General features: G+C 38.2%; 1 protein-coding gene across 2 annotated transcripts in view; it reads right to left on the bottom strand.

Annotated features, from left to right (window-relative positions):
* The window catches only part of LOC127437441 (POC1 centriolar protein homolog B-like), a 54,670-nt gene that overhangs the window by 29,600 nt on the left and 4,309 nt on the right, over positions 1–20,761 (bottom strand). For both annotated transcript variants that reach the window (XM_051692355.1, XM_051692356.1), the window contains exons 4-10: positions 20,450–20,629; positions 20,176–20,283; positions 19,953–20,068; positions 18,663–18,796; positions 18,439–18,507; positions 17,784–17,936; positions 16,034–16,111 (exon numbers count right to left, since the gene is read on the bottom strand). In XM_051692355.1, the coding sequence (XP_051548315.1) occupies positions 16,034–16,111; positions 17,784–17,936; positions 18,439–18,507; positions 18,663–18,796; positions 19,953–20,068; positions 20,176–20,283; positions 20,450–20,629 (838 nt within the window). The remainder of the gene's footprint in view (positions 1–16,033; positions 16,112–17,783; positions 17,937–18,438; positions 18,508–18,662; positions 18,797–19,952; positions 20,069–20,175; positions 20,284–20,449; positions 20,630–20,761) is intronic.

Genomic DNA, 20,761 nt, shown 5'->3' with positions numbered 1-20,761 from the left:
TTAAAGCCGTGTTTGAAGGGTTAACAGAGAATGTTTAGACAGACATTTACGCACTTTAAGGACTGCACTGACCTCAATCTCCTGACACCACATATTTGGAGAGTGTTTGAGATAGACGTGAATTGTGTGCTTGGCGCAGTCACTGCTCTCGCTCACACGAGGAGGCCCTGTGAGGAATGTGGAGCTTTATGGATAAGTGCACTTTGGCTGGGCCTTGCCTCCTTTCAGAGTTCCTGTCAAAGCCCCCTTCCCCAGTTCAACCCAAACACATCCCCTCATCTTCAAGGGAGTAGGTGTGAGGGGTTGAAGGAGAGAGAGAATGAGTAATGCTCATACATTTCCCACAGGCAAGGAAGAATGCTGTGACTTGTGCAGGGTTAAGCCTGAAAGGCCAGCACAGGTCGGCAGAAAGGCGCCTGACAGCCCTGGCGGGCCTGTGGATGGAGGTGGATGTTGGTGCTTGAGGGAGAGGACGAGGGGGGCCACAGGCAGAGTGGGACACAGTGGTATGGAAGTTCAAATGGCCATGGACATTCCCCACGTTTCATTGTGAGCTGCTGGGACCAGCTGACGCCAAACAGGCAACGGTGGCGTTGATGGCATGCGTGTTATGTTTGTGTTATAGAGAAAGAAAAACAGGGTCGAAAAGGGGCGGGTGTGAAACAGAGAGTGAGAACCACAGTTTAAAAGGATAGTTCACCCAAAAATTCAAAATACATACCACAACTTGTTTCCGAAGAGAGTATGAATTCAAAAATACAGTTACAGTTTATTGTGATAAATGTTAGTAAGGGTGTTGGTGTGAAGATATGAAAAGTCTTATAATTGATGCTGGTGAAGGGCAGGTATTTTCTCTTTCCCTCCTCAGTGCTGTTCAGAATTTTGAAGCTGTCTAGCCTTTTGACATGGCTGAATTGCTCCATAGCACTTTAAAAAAGAAAATTCTCATTTAGAATTCAAATGTGTCGCATGTGCTATAATATCATGGGGAAGACCGATTTAATCACACCTGTGAGCCGCTCTGTGTTATCCTGTCACCGGAGCTCATATTTTGAAGGAAGCCTGGTTGACGGGTATGCACGGATGCTGCAGAGCACAACTTCAGGCTTTAGTCACCCTGCACACATCCATGACCCACATGAGAAGCATATTTAGTGCTTATAGTGAGATGAATTCATAAGGTTACTGCATCGCCACGTATTCACTCGCAGTCAGAAGAGTATTTTTTAAAAGGCACAATCCGATCCTGAACACACAAAAACTAAGTATACCCGGGCCTTAACTTCTCCTTTTGTGTTCCACAGAAGAAGAAAAAAAGTCATACTTATTTGGACTGTATGACCATCAGTAAATGATGACAGTTATTTTTTATTTTTTTTATTAACTATGCCTTTAAGACTTCAGGAAAAGGAAATAGGATAAGAGCAAGCTGAAAAATAAGAAAAAGAGAAAACAAAAATATATTAAAGACTCCATGAAATTGCTTGAGGAGCGCAGTTTCCTGCCTTGTGTTGATGTATTTCCTATTGAAACAGGAAATTTGGAAGGGAAATATCGAAGAGTTTCTCTCTTTTTTTCTTTGTTTTTGCAAAAAACCAAAGGCTTTAGTTATGTCACACAGTCATGAACCATAAATTACTACTTGCTAGTCAGTTGCTGGTGGTTTTAGGGGGAGGGACATTATCATTCCAGAAAGCATTTGATTGGCTTACAAAAATCTGTTTTAAGCAACATGAGTCATCAATATTTTGAGTCTGGAAGAAAAAGACTCTACATTTTAAATGTGTATATGTGCTAAAATTAATATTTTGTACACGTTTAGAGTGTGCATTAGCATATTGATGGCATATAAACTAATAAACATAGACTAAAAGCCACAAAACTCCAATTTCATGGGGTCTTTAAGAACTGGGGACTGTTCCAACTAGTTTATTACAACAGGTTTTACAAACAAAAAATAGATAAGCTACAGGAGAAGATGGGAAGCAGCATTTGAAACAGGACGAGATGGAGTGAGATGGAATAGGAGGAAGGGAGTGCTGGTGAAGGAATGGAAATGAATGACTTCCTAACAGGTGGGCCGGGGGGATGCAATATACCCTCTAACCCCAACCAGCATTGAGTTTCAGCTGTACCTCCGGAACCCATGACCTTCCTGTACTTGAGCCTCAGAGGAAGAAGATTTGTTTTTTTTACCCTCGTTTATTTTAAAGGGAGAGTTCACTCAAAAATGTAACTTCTGTCATCATTTTCACCCCTATGTTAATCCAAACCTGTACGACTTTTTTCCATGGAACACGCAATAAGATGATAGGCTAAATGTTAGCCTCAGTCATCATTCCCTTTCATTGCATGTTTTTCCATACAATTAAAGTGAATAGTGACTGAGCTGAAGCTAACATCCTGCCAAACATCTCCTTTTTCCCCTTGGTCCTACAGGTTTGGAATAACATGTGGGTGAGTAAATGATGACATAATTTTTGGGTGAAGTTTTCTTTTAAATGCTTATGTCAAGAGAAAAAAGTTTTTTTTTTTATCATTCTAAACTTTTTTCCATTGAGCAGAGACTCCTTTTTTGTAATAAACCCAACCATAACTCACCTCTTCACTACCAAAAACTAAAACTCCTGCTAAATCAATTTACAAAGTGTATGTGGGGGCTGAATTGTTACATTTTTTTCATAGTTGTTTTTGAGTTAAAAAAATTAGCTCAGTTTTTTTCCATCAGTGAAAAGCAATGTTTTGATAGCTCATCCTACGCAGTTCACCGAGGCCGAGACCCTCCATTCATGCAACGTTAAAAATAATTTGTACAGGTGAAGAGGAAAGCAACAGAAAAATGGAGCATCAAAAGCGAGAGAAATAAATAACGAACATCCGGCCCACTCTATGAAAATAAAGGGACATGGAGGGATGACCCGGTGTTATTAATTGCCATGTTCATAACAGATTCCGCTACTCTAAAGAGGCAATAGCTCTGATGTTAAAAAGCAAGAACACAAACAGAAACACTTTACTGCATTACAATGCTTATAACCCATTTGAGAGGGGAGCATAAATAAATGACTGAGTGTTAATTCTATTTTTCTATTGCAGTGGTCCAATGCTGGCATGGAAATCTGTCTTAATGAGCTTTGCAAAGCTCTGTAAAAATAATTAAATAGAATAGATAGTATTTTTAGTGTCCTTTCCAATGTCTTGAAAGTTAAAGGCTATAAAGGCTATAATTTCTGCACCACTAAATGTACCAAATGGAACTACAAAAATAACTAGATTTTTAAATTTTCTGCAGAAAGTATGAGGTATTTGCCTGTGCAAAACTAGCCACCATGATGTGTAGGAGTTGTGGGGGGTTTCCAGGGTGTTGCTAGATGGTTGCTTATTGGCCCAAGTCAAAAAAGCTCACCCCAAAATCTCTATGATATTCAGGTCCCTATATGGCCCCGGTCCCTCCCTCAATGAGCGATTTTGATTTTTTTTCTTCTACCAGGCAGAAAATGTTCTTAAACAAATAGTTTACCCAGAATGAAAGTTCTCTCATTATTTACTCACCCTCAATCCATCCCCGATTCTTTCTTCTGCTGAACGCAAGATTTTTAGAAGAATATCTCAGGTCTGTAAGTCCTCACACTGCAAGTAAATGGTGGCAAAAACTTTGATGCTCAAAAAGCACATAAAGGCAGCATAAAAGTAACCATATGACTCCAGTGGTTAAATCAATGTCTTCTAAAGAGATATGATAGGTGTGGGTGAGAAACAAATCTTATAGTATTATCTATATAGTAGTAATAATATTTAAGTAATAAGTATTTAAGTAATTTAAATATATGTCCACTTTCACATCCACATTCTTCTTCTTTTGTTTTTGGCACCTCGCATTTTTCATGCATTTCCCCACCTACTGGGCAGGGAGGAGAATTTATAGTAATTAATTATAATAATTAATTATAATTAATAATAATTATAATTTTCTTTATTTATCACACATTATACATTTTGCACATATACAGTGAAATTCTTCTTTTTCACATATCCCAGCTAGGCTGGGGTCAGAGTGCAGGGTCAGCCATGATACGGCGCCCCTGGAGCAGATAGGGTCAAGGGCCTTGCTCAAGGGCCCAACAGTGGCATCTTGGCGGTGCGGGGGCTTGAACCCCCGACCTTCTGATCAGTAACCCAGAGCCTTAACCGCTGAGCTACCACTGCCCCCCAATAAAAAAAAGAACTTAAATATTTATCTGTTTCTCACCCACACCTACTGTATCATATCGCTTCTGAAGACATGGAATTAACAACTGGAGATGTATGAATTACTTCTATGCTGCCTTTATGTCCTTTTTGGATCTTAAAAATTCTGGCCACCATTCATTGCATTGAATGGACAAACAGGGCTGAAATATTCTTTTTTTGTTTGTTTTTTTGTTTTTGTTCTGCAGAACAAAGAAATGCATACACATCTGGGATGGTATGAGGGTGAGTAAATGATGAGAGTACTTACATTTTTGGGTGAATTTTTCCTTTAAGTCAAGTCAGAATGCTTAAAAATTATAGCACAACTTTCCTCAAGAAACTGCACAATTTGAAGTATCAATCAAGTCTATAGCACAAACAGTGCAGGACGAGTAAGCACCAAAGTTTAAAGCTTAAGGTGAAGAGTGTGTTCAAATCCAAAATTCAAAGCAGTTGTTATAGCGATAGTGATCCTTGCCTTGCCAAACACTACTAATAAGGAGTGATTTTCTTTTTTATACCTCTAAAAAGCACCAGTAAGGATTGTTTCCAGGCATACAGAATCTGTCGTTACCTTGAGAAAACAAGACACTGTAAATGTTGAGGGTGGTTCATACAGTTCAGATAAAATAAAAAAGGAGTGTATAAATATAATTTTACTGTTCTGCCATACAACAGCATCTCTGGTGTAGAATTAGAGAGGAGGAGGACAGCACAGTGAGTGCAGTGCAGGACAGCAGCACACTGTTTGCCTTTGAGGTGTCCCTGTTACCTGCAACAGTCCAGGCCCACTATTTTTAGAATCAATTTTGATGAGCTGTCAGCGTATTTTAAGCCAAGCCCCTCCGGGCCACCATATACCCTTGAAAGAGCTCATAGAGAAAGGAAGATGGGAGAAAATGTAAGGTGAGAGAGGAAAAACAGACCCTAAGCCAGATTCTGATAAGGTCCGTTCAACTCTATGCTCAACGATGTTTGGTTTTGACAGGCACTTAAGATGAGGTCTGGACTGTTTAGGAACCATCTGCTTTAATGGAGGAAGTGAGATCAGCCATTAAGTTAAAGTGGCAGTGTGACTGAGTGGATGGAACAGCTCTATTCTAAGAGAGGGGTCAATAGCCTTTGGTGGAACTCGAAAGACTAAAAAGAGGGCCACAGAGATAAAACACAGAGACATATGGAAAAAGATGAAAGGGATGGAAGACAAGAAAGAACAGAACAGCACAGCATCAGAGAGGCAGAAAAACAGAGCGATTAAAGGAACAGTTCATCCAAAAATGAAAATTTTGTAATTATTTACCAAATCTATATGACCTTTATTTCTTTAGTTGAACACAAAAGGAGATATTTTCCAGAATGTCACCATCACTTATTTCTAGGGCTGAGTATTGATACAGATTTCCCAATTCGATTCAATTCAATTCGCGCGATTGAGCGTGTTACCGCAGAGACATAGCGCGTGTGGAGGCTTCATGCTATTCTCCGCGGCATCCATGCACAACTCACCACGCGCCCCACTGAGAGCGAACCACATTATAGCGACCACGAGGAGGTTACCCCATGTGACTCTACCCTCCCTAGCACCTGGGCCAATTTGATTGCTTAGGAGACCTGGCTGGAGTCACTCAGCACACTGAATTCGAACGCATGACTCCAGGGATGGTAGTCAGTGTCTTTACTCACTGAGCTACCCAGGCCCCCTGATTCGATTTTAATTAGATTCAATATCGATTAAAATGGGTATATTTCAGTTTCATTGTCCATTTTTCTTACAGTACATATGAAAAAACTTCTCTCTCAGCTAATTCTGTTAATTATAAAGGGACCTTCTATCCTTGAGGTAACCCTTCAAGGTATAATTCGAAAATAAACACTACCGGTCAAAAGTTTTGAAACACTTGACTGAAATGTTTCCCATGATCTTAAAAATCTTTTGATCTGAAAGCGTATGCTTAAATGTTTGAAATTAGTTTTGTAGACAAAAATATAATTGTGCCACCATATTAATTTATTTCATTATAAATCTAAAATTGAATAAAAAAAAAAAAAACATTTTTAAATTGATGACTTGGACCAAATAATAAAGAAAAGCAGCCAATGAGTGCCCAGCATTTAGATGGGAACTCCTTCAATACTGTTTAAAAAGCATCCCAGCGTGATACCTCAAGAAGTTGGTTGAGAAATGTCAAGAGTACATGTCTGCAAATTCTAGGCAAAGGGTGACTACTTTGAAGATGCTAAAATATAACACAGTTTTGATTTATTTTGGATTTTGTTTAGTCAACATAATTCCCATAGTTCCATTTATGTTATTCCATAGTTTTAACAACTTAACTATTATTCTAAAATATGAAAACATTTTTTTTATAAAGAATGTGTAAGTGTTTCAAAACTTTTGACCAGTAGTGTGCATTGAAAAACAATAAAAATTATATTTTACCATTAGTTTTTCATCATACTGGTCACATTGTAGCTGTTGAAAAATGTTAAAATTCAATGTATTAAATCAATAAATGTCTTGAAATTTCAAATAATATATTGCATATATATTAGTGCTGTCAGCGTTAACCCGTTAATGCATGCGATAATTTAAAATGCATAACACGTGAATTTTCTCTTAAGCGCGAATAAGGCATGTACCGATTTGACATTAGATTCTGACATTTTATTCAGCTCCATGTGAGTTCTGAAAACTGATTAGAGGGCAGAACCCTTGAGATGTGTCCAGCGGGGACATTACACTCGTATACACACTACAAACAAACACACAACAGTGAGTCCGTGCCGGAGAAAGGACCTCTTATAAAACAAACGCTGATGGGACTTGTGACAAAAGTTAAGTTCTTTGCGTCTTTTGCAAGTCAGCATTTTACAACATAAGCATGCTGTGCAGCTTGTTCTCCTGTGGAGGGTCTGTTGACGCTCCACTCAAATGTAACAATATCAACTGCTCCCATTGCCGCCGAGCTTCTGAAGTGTCAGCTAATGATTACCAGACAATTCGGATCAATTATATTTCCATCGACACTGTCAGCGCTAAAAGCAGAACAAGACGCGCTTTTCGTATGGAGTTCAATGCGGCACTTTCTGCCCTGAAACAAATAATTTGCTTTCCATATTCAAAGTGTAAAGACAGCCTGATGATGATAATTATTGAAGAGGATGAGAGTTTAAGAGATTTAATGCGCATTGCAATTAACAGTAGTTCTATCAATCAGTGAACATCCCACTTAGACTGTGGTAAATTTTTAATGTTACTTGAATTGGTGCTATTTTAGTGAATTTCTGTGTTTGTACTGTGGAGTTTGGAAAATGATAATAAAGGATTATTGTTACATATTGTTTTGTTCTATTGTGTTGTTCTTCCCAAAGCAGGAAATAAGTATATATAGAGTCAAATTTCAGCACTTTTAAAATCTGAGATTAATCGTGATTAACTATGAAAAAATCATGATTAATAGTGATTAAAATTTGTATCTACTGACAGCTAATATATATATACATATATACAGTACTGTGCAAAAGTCTTAGGCACATAAGATGCTTCACAAAAACATTTGGTTATTTATATTTTCAGCTTTAGTGTGTCAATAGGAAATATACATTTTAGACTCACAAACATTTATTTTGCAAATAGAATAGAATAGAATAACAGGGAGCCCTGCAACAGATGGTATGGTTCCCACAGAGCCCCCCACAGAAGTCTGGGATTACAAGAAGAGACAGAAGCAACTGAGACAGCCGAAACAGATAGAAGAACTGTGGTGAATTCTCCAAGAAGCTTGGAACATCCTATCTGCCAACAAACAAGAAAAACTGTGTCCAGGTGTACCTAGGAGAATTGGTGCTGTTTTGAAGGCAAAGGTGCTCACACCAAATATTGATTTAGCTTTTTAATGTTTACTGGACTTTGTATGACATTAAGTGATAAATGACAACTATTTATGGCATTATTTTTGAAGACATCCTCACTATGCAACATTTTTCCCAAGTGCCTAAAACTTTTCCACAGTACTGTATATATATATATATAACATGTTTACATGCTTGCATATAATTTGTACTATTTACAAGTATTTACATTGATATGCTGAACACATGCTAAATCTGTACTCTCTCTTTAAGACTATCAGCATCAGCCAGTAAACACATATTAAAGTGAAGTTGCATGGTTTCTTTAGTGCATCTGTGCTATGTGTAATTAGAATTAAATGTTTATTTTCTTTCTAATCAACAACTGATTGTAAAGAACAGAAAGGGTGTTAAAAGAGACATTATTCAATGACATATGGATTACATGTATCTTGTCTTTGGACACACAGAATGAGTCAAACCAAACTTTTACCCTTAATAGACAGTGAAAGTCGATATTTTTACCCTGTCCAAAAGATTTCCAGTAGCAGTTGATAGTGACTCACTTTAAAGCTTAAAAAAGAACAATTACCAAAAAGTGTCATCAAATATGGTGACACGTGCCATCAAACCTCATTGGTTCACATCAAGAAACTATGCGGTTTTATGTTACTGATGTGTCACCATATTTGATTTAGGCTCTGTATACATGATTTGATTTGAGAGTGAATAATGATGTAAATTTCAGTTTGTTTGTCAAATAAAGTCATTGTATGCCTTCAAGACTTGTGAATATGACGCATGACTCACATTGCCTACTTTTATGACACTTTTGGGTGCTTTAAGGTTTTAAGTGAGTCATCAACTGCTATTGTATGGCAATCAGTGATTGCGCCATTTTTAAAAATAAATCCTTTTTGCATTTTAGTTTAAAACAACATGAGTCAGTAAACGATGACAGAATTTTCATTTGGGTGAACTATCCCTTTAATACAGAAAAGAGAAAGGAAGAGAGGCAGACAGACACAATGGGACAGATACGCAGACACTCAGATCTGGAGATAAAATATTAAGGCTCAGCTGAGTCCTGGGTGTGCCCCACACTGAATAAGTGATAACCAGACCGGGCTCCTGTGTCTTTGATATGTGGACGCCTTTTTGTCCAGCATACTGTAAAGCGGCTTGGAGACGTGGAGCTCGGTGACATGATAATGGTGCCTGACCATCTGAGTTCTCTCGGACAGTGCAGTGAATTATAGAATGCGCATGAGGCCACACAGACTCTGACATTTTCTATTTTCTGCCTTGGTTTGCTCTTTCAGGAGAGACCTGAAAAGGTGCATCCTAATGCTGTGTCGATGCCTGCCCACTGTCATAACAAAAGGATGGTTGAGATAACACTAGAAACACTGTGTGAATTATGGTTGCATAAACATAAAACACATTTTCCACACTTTACCACCCCCGATTATCCTACAATGACAAGGTGCAATGTATGTTTCAACTTGTACATGATTATGAAAACACGACAACTGATCCTGTGACCAAACAATGTCAAGAAAACCTTTTACGGATCTAACATTGCTCAGGAAATCATCTCCAGATATGAGGGTGAGTAACTGATGGCAGAATTTTTGTGTGGACTATCACTTTAATGTAAACAATGCATTGTTTTTCTCACAACACAACTCAAATCAATGACTACTTCCTGCTGACACCTCTTGTTTTTTGGCCCTTGTCCGCCTTTGATCAGTTCACTCTCTCTCCCTGTAAGGCTATCTTTCTCAAAGCTCTCTCGGTGGAAAGTGAACCTTCCCCTGGGCCATTCTATCTTTAGCGATTTACTTCCGTCATGTCATGTCTTGTCACCAGAGCCGATGGAAGGCCTTCAAGCTGGTATCCACACCTCGCGGCCACCCAATCTGTTGCTCTTTAATACACAGGAAGAGGCTCTTTGCCTGCTTCCTCTTAGTCACCCCTGCATGCAACCTACAGTAACATAACACCAGGCTGCACACAAAAACACACACATTAACAGACACAAAAATACCCCTCAAACAAGCATGCACACACTCAGTTGCACAATCCTTCAGATTCTTTTTTCATGATTTAAATTGGTAGCAATAAAAACTGTTTCCCAAGATGAGGTTAAATATTAACCTAAATACCAAACTGAACACTCTTGCAATGCACTGTGAAATTATCTCATCTCTATAAGTGATCAGTGTATTAAAGGAATGTTCTGGGTTCAACACAAGTTAAACTCAATCAGAATTTGTGGCATATTATTTATTATTGGGATGCACCAATACCACTTTTTCTCTTCCGATCCGATTCCGATATTGGAAATCTCAGTATCGGCCGATACCGATCCCAAGCCGATACCAGTGTTGTTTTTTTGCATAATCAGTTTAAAATATCTTTACATTATTGCGTGGAACTAATTGGGTGTACTCTTTAATATGTAAAGAAACACAAACCTCTCACTACACATTATTTCAATAAAATGTATAGCTTATTAAGAAAAACTTTATTGTTAACTATTATACTGGATAATGTAGCAGAAAGTAATTCAGTAGAAAAGAAACCAGTGTTTTATTTTAAAAATGTTTCAACTTGCATCTGGATTTTAAAGGATTCAGATCTCTTTTTTGTTCCATTTAGTTGTAAGACATCAGTCCACTTTTCATTCACACAGTTATTTTTTGGAACCCATTCAACTTAAATATTGTTATAAATTGTAAACAAATACTAATGACAATAATAATAATAATAATAATAATAAATTGTTATTAATATTATTATTATTGACTTTTAATTTGAAATACAACAGTAATATATTTAAATCGTGCACTTTTTAAACCCTCACGCTTTTATTTTGACATTCTGAACTCTCCAGGAAGTCCTGTATGTGTCTGTTTGTAGGCAAGATCACAGTAGTTTAATTCACTTCTTATTCAAATTCTGGTAAAATGCACCTCCAGTGCCGTTCTAAATGCATATAAGTGAACCGAACTATTGAGCATCTACATCTGAGATGCTGTTCTTGAGTAGCGCTCAAATATTGCGCACCGCTGTGAAGGCAAGAAATAGCCGCGAGTGCATCACTAGCCTGTGCGTGAGTTTGTGTCAACAGAGCAGCACCATTCACTAACGCGCTGGCACTGCGCATACTATATAAAACACAGCCTTTTGTGATTCACAGAGCTATCGCACGTCTTCAAGTGGCTTTGAATAAAATGCACGAGTCATATGAACTGCTTTAATGGTGTTTTTATGTTTCTTTTACGACATTTTTGGAGCTTGACAGTAACAAATATGACTAACACACAGTATCGGATTTGGATCGGGCTCGTCGGACCGATAACTGATCCAGGTATCGTATCGGTGCAACCCTAGTTTATTAGCACAAAAAGTTATTTTGACTCATCCCTCATTTATTTAAAAACAGCAAAAATCTCAGTTTCAGTAAGGTACTTCCAATGAAAGTGAATGGGGCCAGTTCATAAATGTTAAAATACACAAGAGTTTCAAAAGTATAGCCGCAAGACAAACATTACATGTGTTGACATAAGTTTAGTGTGATAAAATCAGCGATTTATCAGTGGTTACCAGATTACACATTTGCTATTGTATTATATACAGATTAAAAAGTTTTAATATTGAATATAACAACACAAATGATGTTAGTAAGTGATTTTATCACACTTAAATCATATTGGCACCTGCAATGTTTACATCTTGTGGCTATACTTTTGAAACAGTGTGTATTTAAATGTTTACAGACTGGCCCCATTCACTTCCATTACAATTGCTTTACAGTAACCACAATATTTGCTTTTGTTAAATAAACAAACAGAATGCAGGTGTCAGACAAAGGGCCCTTAAGTTACTAAGTTACATCTTTTTTTTCACTGTGAGCCAAAAAGGCATTTGGTGTAAACAGCCCCAAAAGGTAAATTACATATTTTTTTTTTTTTAGGAATTATTTGAGGAAATTAGCATTTTCAGTGTTTCGTTGGCTAAACAAAACACTAAGTTGCATGCAAAGAATAGTCTGTCATATTGAACAGACTGTACTTTCATCCCTCACAACCTCTTTTTCATTTGCATTTCATTTGAAGCACGAGTGATCTGCTCTGACTGCGTGAGAGAAAATTGATATTTACAGAGGTTTAATGATAGTGCCATATTAATCTACTATATATAATGAATATTTTGTATAATAATGCTATGGGGAAACATAATGCTAATGTCAAATGTCATGTCTGATTTGATTTAATCAGTAAATTATTATTACTTAATTTGAGAAGCATGCACTTCCATTAAAAATGTATTTTTGAAAAGAATATTTAGATGTAACCAGAGACTATATTATTTTCGAAAAAATTTTTTTAATTTAAAATATTTTAAATGTATGTAATCAGTGACAGTGTATAAGCAGCATATGTATCTAACATAATTCTGTATTTTCAGAAAGCAGAATTATTAGCTAAAATTTCCATTTGGTGTCACCATTGCCCTATTCTGGGTTGATTTTTAGTCCCAGTACATCTCTGATGGATCATTTAACAAATTTTTTTTTTTTTTGCATATGTCTTTAAAGTTACAAGCCTAAGATATACACTAAATATTCAAAATTATTTTAGGAAGGGGCCTGGGTAGCTCAGCGAGTATTGACGCTGACTACCACCCCTGGAGTCGCGAATTCCAATCCAGGGCATGCTGAGTGACTCCAGTCAGGCTTCCTAAGCAACCTAATTGGCCCGATTGCTAGGGAGGGTAGAGTCACATGGGGTAACCTCCTCGTGGTCCCTATAATGTGGTTCTCGCTCTCGGTGGGGCGCGTGGTGAGTTGTGCGTGGATGCCGCGGAGAATAGCGTGAAGCCTCCACATGTGCTACGTCTCCGTGGTAATGCACTCAACAAGCCACGTGATAAGATGCGCGGATTGACGGTCTCAGACGTGAAGGCCACCGAGATTCGTCCTCCGCCACCCAGATTGTGGCGAGTCATTACGCCACCACGAGGACTTAAGAGCACATTGGGAATTGGGCATTCCAAATTGGGGAGAAAAGGGGAGAATTGTTTTTACAATTTTATTTATGCTTGGTAAGTAGTTTTTGCGGGATTCACACACACTTAACATCCGCCCACACCTTCTTCGTCCGTGGAATTTTGCAGTGCAATGGTAAAGGTGACTGAGCATTTACATAAGAGAAGACAGAAAATGATGAGGAGAAGATAGGGAATGTGATTATGAGGTTGTACTCGAACTTGCGTCACCCGCACGGGCACTACAGCACAATGTGTTGGAGCACATGTGCTAACCCATAAGCCCAGGAGTTCTCTGACACAAGCTAAAACTTTTCCATGCATTGAGTGCTCTTGGTTCATTGGGGCCATGGTTCTTTTGCTGTTATTCATATGCCTCTAGCCTTGTTGCCCATGAATGGGTGCATTCAGATCTCATGAATCAAAGACAGAAAATCTGAGGAGTTCCACCAATTAAAGACTGCATCACTGCACACACACTTGAACTGAATCCAAAAGAGAGTCAGTCAAGAGGAAGTGATGGCAGGAAGTGTCATACAAAAAGGCGCCACAGGTCATACTTGTCTCTGCTGTCCACTTCCTCCTGTCTCTGCTCCCACACACGAAAGGCAGGGAAGCAGAATGAGGAAACTCTGCCCTGAGGGACGGCGGGATGCTCTGGGACAGATATCTGAGGGTTTCCCCACAAATAAACCTTGACAGGTCGGATCCAGGAGGGCATCCTGGACCTAACTGAACTCACTTTATTTAAAGGGATAATGAAAATGAAAATTCTTTTTTTTTTTTTTTATACTTATTCAAGGAAGAATTTACCCAAAAATTATAATTATGTGTTTTTTGGGCTTGTAAGTTTTGATCTCCATTGATTTGCATTGTATAAAGAAAAACCACACATCATACGTTCTTCAAAATATCTTCCTTTGTGTTCCGCAGAAGAAATGAATATGGGTTTGGAAAGGAATGAGGGTGAGTAAATGATGAAAGAGTTATCATTTTTGGGTGAACTATTTCTATAAGAGAAACGGCGTAGTCTGATTCGTGAACGAATCATTCTTTTGAGTTGGATCTTTTTAATGAATCAATTGATCAGTACACAAAAGTGGTTTGAATGATTAATTCACCAATGTCTCAATGTTCACAAATCATAAATTTTTCTCTTGAATTCTAATGAAACTGCCAAGGAGAGCTTGAGAGACTTTTCAGTAAATAACGACTAATCAAACTTATAAATTCTCATCCAAATTTATAATTTGGCTTTAGAAGACTTGCAATATACAGTATATATCGCATACAAGTGGTATGAACTGCTTTTATGATAACTCCACAGTGCTTTTGTATCCTTTTTGAAGCTTAAAAGCTCAAGTTCCATCTGAATAGTGGTCAGTGTAAGTGGTGCTCATGGGAGACCTGTATTTTGAGTCCTGCCTGGTCATGTTCCCGTCCTGTTTGCCTCTCTCTCTCTCCCTCTTAATGTCCTGTCTCACGCTACTACTGTGTCTGTCAATAAGTTTTAAAACAAAATAATGGTCAAGTGTCCATCCATTGTAATTATTTGGAAAAGAGTAACATTTCTCAAAAGCAGAACATTCACATTCAACTAAAATGTCTGCTTTTGTATTCCATGATAGAAAGAAAGTCATATGAGTTTTGAAATGACATGAGGATGAACCATTTAAGGAAGTACATATTATGTGTGGATTAGTATGAATGATAAAAACTGAGCGTGTGAGCATGCTTGGGGACCGTTCTCAATGCAGCACAGTGGTGGGTGGGGGGGGGGAGCTAAAGTCAAAGTACAGAGGAGTCTATTATTAGTCTGTGGCTCCAGCGGCAAAGTGAGGTCACATCAGAGCCTAGCTTTAGGCACGTGCACGTGTTCGGTGTGTTTTTGCTTTCACGCTCGGGCTGCTCCACATAGCCAGAACCCAAGCGTTCAAAAAAAAAAAAAAAAAAAAAAAAAAAGAAAGAGACTTCCTGTAAACACGTGAGGCACCCACAGTCTGCTGTGTGCTGTCTCACAGCACTGTGAAGCAGAAAGTGCAGCAATTTGCACGGAAGCATGAGGACATTCCCATAATTCAGATCAGAACAAGGCACGCAGTTACCACACATTCAACGCTGGGCTGGATTTATTAAATAGTGAATGAGGGAAAAGATGCTTTTTCTGTTTTCTGCTTTGCAACCATCTTGGCTGAAAACCAAGACCTGCCACATTAATGGTAATCATGTGCCCCATCCACAATGACTACATTCAATACAATGAACAACAGTGCAATTAAAAAGAAGTGGATTGAGTAGACAAAACCTGAGTAATCTTGTAAAATACTAAATAAAAGGTGATGAGATGAGCAGTGATTATTTGAAAGAACAACATGTGACAACAAAAGTGAGACAGCTATCTGTAAAGACAGCACATACTCTTCAAGGAGGACTCTGATGTAATTTTTAAACATTAGCTGGCATACATTGCCCCCTAGTGGCTGGGCTGAAACATTTTGACTTCATAAGTTTCTTTCAGTCCTGGCTTGTTAGCTTCTTTGTTTAATTCATGCACATGTGTAAGTTTTACTTATTAAAGTCACCCTCTTAACTTGCTTTGTAAGGCACCAAAGTTACCAAAGTCACTTACGTTTTCCCAAAGTCACCTTAACCTTGGTTTGTAAGTCACTACTCTATTCTTCATAAAACTGCTTTGGGACAAGATGTAATATGAAAAGCGCTATACAAAAACTGGTAAATTTGAATTGAACTGACTACAGTTTTTACAGTTTGGTTGTAAAGTAATAACCAGAAGGTAAGCAAATACTGAATGCCTAAACATCTAGCACAAAAGTGTTCTCAATGTTTAAGTGTTAAGCTGAGTGATCGAATTTTAAACTGAGTGATCAGATCCTACCGCTGTGGAGAAGAAAACCCGCCCCACTTCTACCACTTGAGGATCTCCAGACAGAGTATCAGCAACAATGGGGTTAATCTAAGGAAGCAAAAGCACTGAATCACTAAAAAGGTAAAGAACAAACTTTTGTTACGCTCAGTGAATAAACCAATGTATCATAAAACATTACTAAAACTATTGTGTGTCTCTACGTCACAGAGCAAACGTATTGACTAAAATGTATAAACAATGTTGAAGTTGCACTAACAAGCCTGAATTGTAACTCAGGCTGCGTTCACACTGCAGCTAAATGTGGCCCAAATCTGATTTTCTGCTCAAGTCTGATTCTTTTGTAAGGCTGTTATTATGACACTTAAAATGTAGCCCATATCAGACACAAGTTTGAACATTTGATGCTCGTTAACTAACCTGCATGCTTATAATACTCCCTGGGCATGCGTATATCACACCCATGTTCATTATTTTAATATGTATAATGAATTAACGTATTAAAATTATTAGCAGTTTTTTTTTTTTTTTTTTTTTTTAACCCGAATAGAACCCAAGTAATGGAAGACCAGATGGATAAAGTAATTTTAAATAAAGTCATTTGCAGTAGTATGGTGGAATTTAAGTACCATTAAATCTCAAGAATGTAATATTATTAAGAACAGCAGGAAAAATGGCAATATGTAATCTGAGTCATTATCTGTAATTATTTCAGATTAGCCTACCATTTGCATACGCGTTTTGATACAGTTTGAGAAATATAGAAACAGTTTTCTGCACGGATGACATTTAGCATAGGTTAAATCCACCTCTGCATGTTTTCATGCACAACTATATGAAATTAACTAAATGCTGAACCAGCAGCTGAAGACTATAATTTTCTTTCTTTTTGATTTTCTCCCCTTTTTCTCCCCAATTTGGAATGCCCAATTCCTAATGTGCTCTAAGTCCTCGTTTTGGCATAGTAACTTGCCTCAATCCAGGTGGCGGAGGATGAATCTCAGTTGCCTCCGCGTCTGAGACCGTCAATCCGCGCATCTTACCACGTGGCTTGTTGAGCGCGTTACCGCGGAGACGTAGCGCATGTGGAGGCTTCACACTATTCTCCGCGACATCCACGCACAACTCACCACGCACCCCACCGAGAGCGAACCACATTATAGTGACTATGAGGAGGTTAACCCAATGTGACTCTACCCTCCCTAGCAACCGGGCCAATTTGGTTGCTTAGAAGACCTGGCTAGAGTCACTCAGCATGCCCTGGATTTGAACTCATGACTCCAGGGATGGTAGTCAGCATCTTTACTCGCTGAGCTACCCAGGTCCCCTATAATTTTCTTTCTTTCTTAAGAGGAACTGAATGCATTAACTAGTAAAGACAAAAGACACCTTTTCTCGGACCCATTAAGGGCCATTCAAGTATTTACAATATTATTCACGGGCCATACAATTGCTTGCAATTTTTATGTGCTCAAGCACCAAGAAAAATCACTGAAAGGTCTGTCTATTCCACAATATTTTGCATTGTTATCATTTAAAATGATTTTCAATCATTATTTTATTTGTATTTTGTATTTTTAGTTAATTGAATGGCCATTTTTTTGCTTTTCAGATTATTTCTCAAATGGCTTCGTGGGCTGGGTAGAATGGTCTCACGGGCCTTATACAGCCCTGAGGCCTGACATTCCCCACACCCGCCACTGAGTATTGATTAATCGGGGACACTGGGTATTATGGTGCCAATGCAGTTGTGAGCTCTGACCTCTATTGTTCCATTCTGGGCAGAGTGTTGGTGAGGTGATCGAGGGTAAATGTCCATCAAGTGTGGAGGGGGATCTGGAGTGACTCGCTTGCTGTGCCTGCTTAACAAATCTCTGTAGTTCAGCAAATCAAAGTTGGTCTTCCACATCAGGACCTGAAAACCAAATGATCGGCATCCAAATGAGTGACATAAACCTGAGTCCCTTTAGGGCAAGTCAGTTTACTCTGTGGCTGTCTTGGAAATGTCCCTGGGTTGTTATTGTCTATGCAGGCAATAGGTATACAAATATAGCTCCTATCTGTTTGAATGGGGAAAGACCAAAATCTCCAAAAGTGTTTGCAAGATTACGTTTAAATAACATAATTCAAATCAAAAATAAAATCTGACAAGGTATCCTACATTTTTCTTCTTTAGCTTAGCCTTCTTTAGCTATTTTCCAGGTCACACTAATGCATATGCGCCTTCTAGAGAGTAAGTAAACCTCCATAATATACCTCTATAATAAAGATGACTGGCTCTTTTAACTGAAAGGCGGGACTTCTATGCCGCCATATTGAGCATTACAATTTCTCCAAATCATTTGGTTTGTCTCCTCATTCAAAATAAGCATAAGTAAAATACACAATTGCTTCTAGCAAGCATAATCTCTGATTACCTGAGAATCAGCACCCCCTGATGCAAACAGATCTCCCCCTCGTGAAAACGCCACGGCCAACACTGGACCCTAAAAGCAGGAAAAAAACATTTATGGCTCTTCCCCTAAGAGTCAGTTGTTTACTACAGGTCAATGGCACAAAATACCCATTTAACTCAGTGTTCAAGCTTTTGAATTCAAGATTCAAATTCTACATAGCCTAATGGTTAACAAGAGGGTGACACCTTGTGGCCATGGAGGGTGTAGATCAGCCTTCCCTCCAGAAGATCCAAGATCTTCAATGTACTGTCACTTGAGCCGGTGATCAGATAGTTTCCCGATGGATGGAAGGAAAAGCAGTTCACATCAGCTATATGAACTGCAAGTCAGAAGTGAGAACAAATTATACAGTATTTAACTAATCCTCTACAGCAGGACTTCTGGTCACTCAAAAAAATAATTATTTGGCTAAACTTAATTTAATCAGGGACAGTGGTTCCACATGTTTGAAATTAGTTTTATTAAATTAAAATTACCATGTAATTTCAACTTAAATACTTTAAGTTGAGGGAACCTAACTGAATCAAGTAAACCCAACATGTCAAAAGTAAACCCAAATTTAACATGATAAAATAACTGAAATTCTTTTACAGATATGCTAGCTAGTGACAGGAAATTTTAGCATGCTAAACATGCCGATGGGAACTAAAAATCCTCAGCTCATTTTCAGTTAACCAAACAAAAATTTATTTTTAATAAATTTGCAAAGATTTCAAACAAACTTCTTTCACGTTGTCATTATGGGGTATTGTTTGTAGAATTTTGAGGAAAATAATGAATTTAATCCATTTTGGAATAAGGCTGTAACATAACAAAATGTGGAAAAAGTGAAGCGCTGTGAATACTTTCCAGATGCACTGTACATGTTGTCCGAAAGCAAATGGATTAAGTAAAGCTAACAAGACACTTTTTTAGTTGAATCAACTTACTGAATTTTTTTAGCAATATGAACATGGGAGAATTGAGTAAAACTGACAATGGTGAAAGAAACTTAGTTTTTTTTAGTGTATTAAAGAGCCCACATTATGCTTATTTACAGGTTCATAATTTTATTTTGTTGGTCTACTAGATTAAGTTTACATGCTTTAATGTTCAAAAAACACATTATTTTTCTCATACTGTACATTGCTGCAGCACCTCTTTTCACCCTCTGTTTGAAACGCTCCGTTTTAGGTCTCTTTAAAGCCCCCCTTTCCGAAAAGCCCAGTCTGCTCTGATTGGTCAGCTGGACCAGTCTGTTATGATTGGTCAACCGCTTAGAGCATCTCGGAAATGTAACGCCCCTTACCATAACCAAGTTTCCGCTTAAAGTAGCCCTTAGCTGGGCATTATGAAAATGTATTACATAGTGACATAGCTCATAGGAATTAATGGCTGGACTGCAAACCAGGTAAAATCCCAAAAAGCCTAATAGGGCCTCTTTAAATAACCTTATGTGGTGCAAAACCCTCTCAATATACCGTATATTATATTACCTCTGTAATGCTGTATTAGTTTGTTTGTACGAATATCCCAGATTTTTAATGTGTTGTCCGCTCCCGATGATGCAATGCATGTGCCACTTGAATTGAAGTCCACAAACGTAGCTGACCTAAAAAAAACAGTTTAAAATGCTGGGAAACTTGCTGGGGCCCAAAAAATGAAAACCCATTTATCAAACAAAAAAAATCTCACCAGCAATACTACATAAACTCTCACCCGCCGTAGTCTGTGAAAATGTTGATACATTGACGTGCGGATGTATCCCAGAGGCGAACTGTCCTGTCATCACCACAGGAAGCAATTAGACGACCATCTGGTGAAAACCTGTCAGGCACAGACAAACGCAGTGAGAGAAATACCACTTTATATCACTTTATTCAAAAACCAGCACAAATCTAAAAATTATCTGCTTTTAAAGTAGCCACAATCAAACTTTATATGTTTAACAGTATTATCAAAGATGTGATGACACACATTGACATTTTTGTACCTCGCACAGCGCACCCAGTTGGTGTGCCGGTTGAGAGAATAGAGGAATTTCTTCTGTCCAACACCCCACACTTTTACAGATTTGTCATCTGAGGCCGTGACCAGCCTTTGGCCATCACTGGAGAAATGAACACTTCGAATGCTTGCCGTGTGAGCTTTGAACACCGTTGACTCTCCCTTTCTGTAAAGCACACATCCACTTAACAGAATAGAGCACAACAGTCTGGTTCCGAAAGTAAAAATCCCATTTATTTATCCCACAGACTAATTTTTTTTTAGTAATAACTTGTAAACCTTTAAAGACAGACCTAAA

This window comes from Myxocyprinus asiaticus, chromosome 48 (assembly GCF_019703515.2).
Source record: "Myxocyprinus asiaticus isolate MX2 ecotype Aquarium Trade chromosome 48, UBuf_Myxa_2, whole genome shotgun sequence".
In the NCBI taxonomy this organism is placed as follows: Eukaryota; Metazoa; Chordata; class Actinopteri; order Cypriniformes; family Catostomidae; genus Myxocyprinus; species Myxocyprinus asiaticus.
Note: the sequence above shows the minus strand (reverse complement) of the source record. Positions and strands in the feature narration are given on the sequence as shown.